Genomic DNA, 5161 nt, shown 5'->3' on the forward strand with positions numbered 1-5161 from the left:
TTCTCTGAATTGGATTGCCCATAGTGTTCCAATCAAGCAATCTTACTGAGAGTCTACTCTGAGTCTAGGTCTCCAGAGACTCATGTGTTCCTTGGTTTTTCAGCATCTGATCCTGGTTTTCAAACAGATTCACTTTTGTCTTGTTTGGTGTTCTGTTTTTTAATCAAGACTCAGTTTATCCTGTATTTAAGTCATCTACAATATAGCTGTGCACATAGTTCTGTGTTTCAAGTTAATGCCACACCAAGAGAAGGATCTCTGTTTAGTTCTCCATAATTACAAAAAGATATAGGTTTGGCAGTCAATCAGTGAGCCCCTCTGACTTGTGGAGACAATGGGACTCAATGAGCAATTAATCTAACAGGACAGAAAGTTATTTTACATATTGATAATAGAAGACATCTCATCTCGACAAGTTTACAAAGACAGAGAGAGAGAGAGAGAGAGAGAGAGAGAGAGAGAGAGAGAGAGGAGAAAGAGAGAGAAAGAGAAAAGGTGAGACAGAAAAGGGAAGAGAGGAGAGGGGGGAGAGAAAGTCAGAGATATAGAGATAGAGACAGGGACATAAACAACACAGAGACAAAGGACAAATAAACACAGAGAGAACTACAGAACAACATGAAGAGAAATAATATAATAAACATAAACAGGAAAATAGAATTTTGAAAAAAATTTGTATACTTCGAGGGTTACTAAACACCATACTTTTAGCGAGAATCCCTGTCGAGCTACAAATCAGGGAAAGAGGAGTCCAGCCCTCTATTATCTCTAGAAATATCTTAAATAATTAGTTCTTTATTTCTTCCATCTGATAGGTTGATTCCACCCAGTCCCACCCTGCCACCCCAGAATTATTCCCACACACCTCAATCTTTTCACTTCTGAGAGTTTCTCACCCACTGCATCCCTCTTCTTGGGGCATCAAGTCTCTACAGAATTAGTCTAATCATCTTCCACTGGGACAGACAAGACAGACCTGTGCTATTCATGTGCCTCAGACCCTGCCACTCTATGCTCTTGGCTTGGTGGCTGATTGCCTGGGAGGTCCCAGGTATATAATTTAGTTGACAGCGTTGGTCATTCTCTGGCGTTCCCATCTCCTTCTGTTTTGTCATTCCTTCCTCTACCTCTTCCATAGGGATCCCCGAACTGAGTCCAATGCTTGACTGTAAGTATCTTATCTGTCTCAGTCACCTTCTGGTAGAGCATCACAGAGGTTAATCAAGCTATGATCCTGTCTTCAAAAACAATATAACATCAGTGATAGTCGCATGGTTTGGGTCCTTCCCATGGGATAGATCCCAAGTCGAACTGAAGTCTGTTCGGCCATTCCTTCAGTTTCTGCTCCATCTTTGTCCCTGCATTTCTATTAGACAGGAACTAATTGGGGTCTAATAATTTTAAAGTGGGTTGGAGGATGGGTACAATCACACAGGCTGTAGCTCTCTGTGTCTTAGAGCTAGGTGTGCTCTCAGCGCCCCCTGCTGGTCCTTGGTGCCCTACAGGAGGTTTGTGTTTGGGCTCACAGTAACATTTATTCACTGTGTCTCTCTCTTGCACAGAAATACATGGCAGTGTCCTCAGACCTCAGACTGCTCAGTTGCATGTCCACGGTGTTCTTGGCATTGTCTCTGGAGATGGTGAATCGGCCCTTGACAGTTTCTGCATAGTGGGTGCTACTACTATCAGTATTAATGTATGCAAGCCATTCTATCCCGTTCTCTGGAGCCTGGCGAAACCAGTGCATGACATAGCTACTGAACGTGAATCCAGAGGCTACACAGGACACTTTCAGGGAGCTTCCAGGCTGCACTAAGCCTCCCCCAGACTCCACCAGCTGCACCTCACACTGCACACCTGCAAACAGAGAGTTTTGGTCAGAAAAGTGTCACAAAAAAATCCCTAAATAAACATAACATTTTTTCTTATTTGTAATGAACCCATGACAGACAGAATCTCATCTCTATAAATTACTTTGTAAAATGAGGACAAGGAAAACCAAGCTGATGCTGAAGTCCATGGTGTGCAGTCTGTGCAGTTCTGATCACTGAATATAAGGACCTGGGAAACCTGGGCTGAGCTCCTCTATCAGAGCTGCAGGCAGGATCAGTTCAGACCTGTTTTTCATGTCCACAGAATAGGCTTATTTGCATATCTTTATGCTATAACATGCTCCAGAGTTGGAACTGGGATGAACCCAGTAATCATCACAGATATATAACATCAAAGACACTGCTTTCAGCTACAGTGTTTGACAAAGAATGGGAGTTTCATAGTCACATACATTTTTTGGTTAAGGATTCACCATACATTTAGTTTCCTTTTGTGTATGTTCATAGAACATGCTATTTTTCTATGCTATCATACTTTCCTAATTCCTTGGTATAAATGTATAATTAATTATCACCACACATAACAGTGTTTCTAGGTATGAGCTCAGTCTTTTCCTCTGTCTGGGCAGCACATGGCTTTTCCCTAATATGGTTTGGCATAAAGTTACACCTATGAGGATTTGGTAGCACAACACATTCTCTGAGACAACAACACTTGGGAGTTTTCTGAATTTTATTTATTCATGACAGAATGCTGTCCTCAAGCTTTTGTCATAATCTTTGACATGACATTTAAATTTCGTCAAAGTTCGGGGAAAATGGAGCAAAAGGTGATGGAAAGACTGTAAGAGGTGAAGCATGGGAAAGAACACTGTGAAATAATGTCTTGTGGACAGGACGTGCCTATTTCATTCCTATACTCATAATGGCCATTGTCCGCACAAGACCCAAAAGAGGCCAAGCTAATCATAACTTATTATGGATTTTTGCCGATTATTGCCAGACTTTTCCTGTCAGTGAGGAGATGTTGGATATAGATATTTCCTGGATGTGTAAGACTCATTTTTGAAATGTGGTCATTGGTAGTTTTTCTTTGCTGCAGTTCCTGTGTTTACAACATGCACCTATAGGCTGTATTAACTTGACTTAATGCTGCCATGAAGTTGAGTGAGGTTACTTTGGAGAAGATACAGGGGTGAGTTGAAAAGGAAAATAGTTTAGAAATGTAACCATATTTAATTATATATGGGTAGCATATATAACTCCTTAAAAGGAAGAAAAACAGTAACTACTGAATATGTGAGTAATTTAAATCAATGAATCCTCAAAAGAGTGCTTAAGGAAGATTTTACTAAATATGATATAAATGGGTAGGGATGGTGGTCCTGAGTGAAGTGAAAGAATCAGATGGATTTTAAGTCAGTTGGATAGAAAGATGCTGCATACAATCTATTTCCAACCCTTGAAGTCATTGGCCTTGTGGAAGCAAAGCCTAGAGATAATCAGTCTTGATCTTAGGAAACAGAGACAGGGACGGTCTGCTTTCATGGGAAAAAATCAGGCAAACTCTTTTAATGTCAGTACAAAGGTTAGGGGACCTCCTCCAGAAAACAATAACTTTGTTAGTATTTGTGCCACATAAAGGCTCACATAATTGCTTGAGGGAATGTTGACTAAAACTCCAGGGATGCAATGAATGTATTTTGTTGTTGTTGTTGTTGTTGTTGTTGTTGTTGTTGTTCGTTTGTTTGTTTGTTTGCTTGTATAGTGTTTTAATGGGTGTTAGTATGTTTTCCTGTTTTAATGGGTGTTTGCCCACATGACAATTCAGTAGGACATCTGCAGGCAAATGGACATTCTTTGATGCCCACAGTACCTCAATAAATTATTTTTACCAATCTGAGAGACACAATTTCTGTCCCTATTTTCACTCAAGGACAGGTTCCATGCTGATGTCACATAGGATAAGGAACACAGGTAAGAGTGAGCTTCAAGCACCATTCAGTGAGGTGCTTTTATGTGTCTTCATACCTCAGAGTTTCTGACAGGAAACTCAGCAGTGATGTACAGTGCAATTTTGCAATCAGGAAATGTACAAAGAAATGAAAAAATCGGTTTTAGAAGAAAACATCACTTCCTGTCATCTAAACACACAGAGGTGAGATTACTCCCTCATGTGGTATTCATTTGTAAGTCCTTGGGATCCTGCACATTATTAGCCAAAGTAGTACTGTCTGCAATTCAAATTATAAATAAACAGGAAGTTATAGGATTCATACTCTGCAGGTCTAGGAAGAAAAACATGGAAATGTTTATAATAAATAAACCCATATTCATGAAACACAGGCAGAACGGGGTGCATGTCCTCTGTGCATTTTTAAAACTAGATTTTTAATTTATTATTGAAACAATTTTGTTTGGGTCAGTGTCCAAACCACATGTCCTTCTCTCCTGTAGGCTGCTCTTTAACATGGCTTTTCTTTTCTCATCAGACTTGTGAAGTCTTACCTGGTCTTTTAAAGATTTCTTTCCTTTTTTATCCTCCAGATTTTATTCCATTCCTGTTCCATCCTCCAACTGTTCTACATCCCATACTCCTCCCTGCCCCCTTCCCACTGTCTGCTCTAGGTCATCCCCACACCACCCACCCCACCAGACCTCTAAACTCCCTGTGGCCTCCAGTCTCTTGGGGTTTATGTGCATCTTCTCTGACTGAACCCAGACCTGGTACTCCTCTGCTATCTGCATGTTGGGGGCCTCATTTCAGCTGGTGTACACTGCCTGCTTGGTGGCCATTGTCTAAGAGATCTTGGGGGTCCATGTTAATGGAGGCTGCTGGTCCTCTTATAGGGTGACCCTCATCCTCAGCTTCTTCCAGCTTTCTCTAATTCAACCCAGGGTCACCAGCACCTGTTTCCTCGGTTGGGCACAAATATATGCAACTTACTCTTTCAGCTACTTCTTGGGGCTTTTCGGAGGGCAGTCATGGTAGTTCCCTTTTTGTGAGTACTCCTCAGTCTTAATAATAGTTTAAAGCCTTAAGGCCTCCCCTTGATCTGGATCCCATTTTGGTTCTGTCAATGGACCTTCTTTTCCTCATGCTTTTCTCTATTTCTGTCCTTGCAGTTCTTTCAGACAGTAGCAATTAGGAGTCAGAGTTTTGACTATGGGATAGAAATCCCCATCCCTCATTTGATGTTCAGTGTTTCTGCTGTAGGTGGGCTCTACAAGTTACCTAACTCCATTTTCTAAGGTCCCCCCTTTGACTCTGAAGGGTCTGTCACCTCCCTGGTCTCTGGTAAATTTTGGAGGGTCCTCCCAACCTCCTA

General features: G+C 41.3%; 1 gene segment (V, D, J or C); it reads right to left on the minus strand.

Moving 5' to 3' along the window:
* Nucleotides 1-1534: 1534 nt before the first annotated feature.
* On the minus strand, nt 1535-2118 carry LOC120103435 (immunoglobulin heavy variable 3-74-like). The segment is given in 2 exon segments: nt 1535-1857; nt 1975-2118. Coding segments are annotated over 2 exon segments (369 nt in total).
* Between the last annotated feature and the right edge of the window lie 3043 nt (nt 2119-5161).

The sequence above is a fragment of the Rattus norvegicus genome, chromosome 6 (genome assembly GCF_036323735.1).
Source record: "Rattus norvegicus strain BN/NHsdMcwi chromosome 6, GRCr8, whole genome shotgun sequence".
Classification (NCBI taxonomy): domain Eukaryota; kingdom Metazoa; phylum Chordata; class Mammalia; order Rodentia; family Muridae; genus Rattus; species Rattus norvegicus.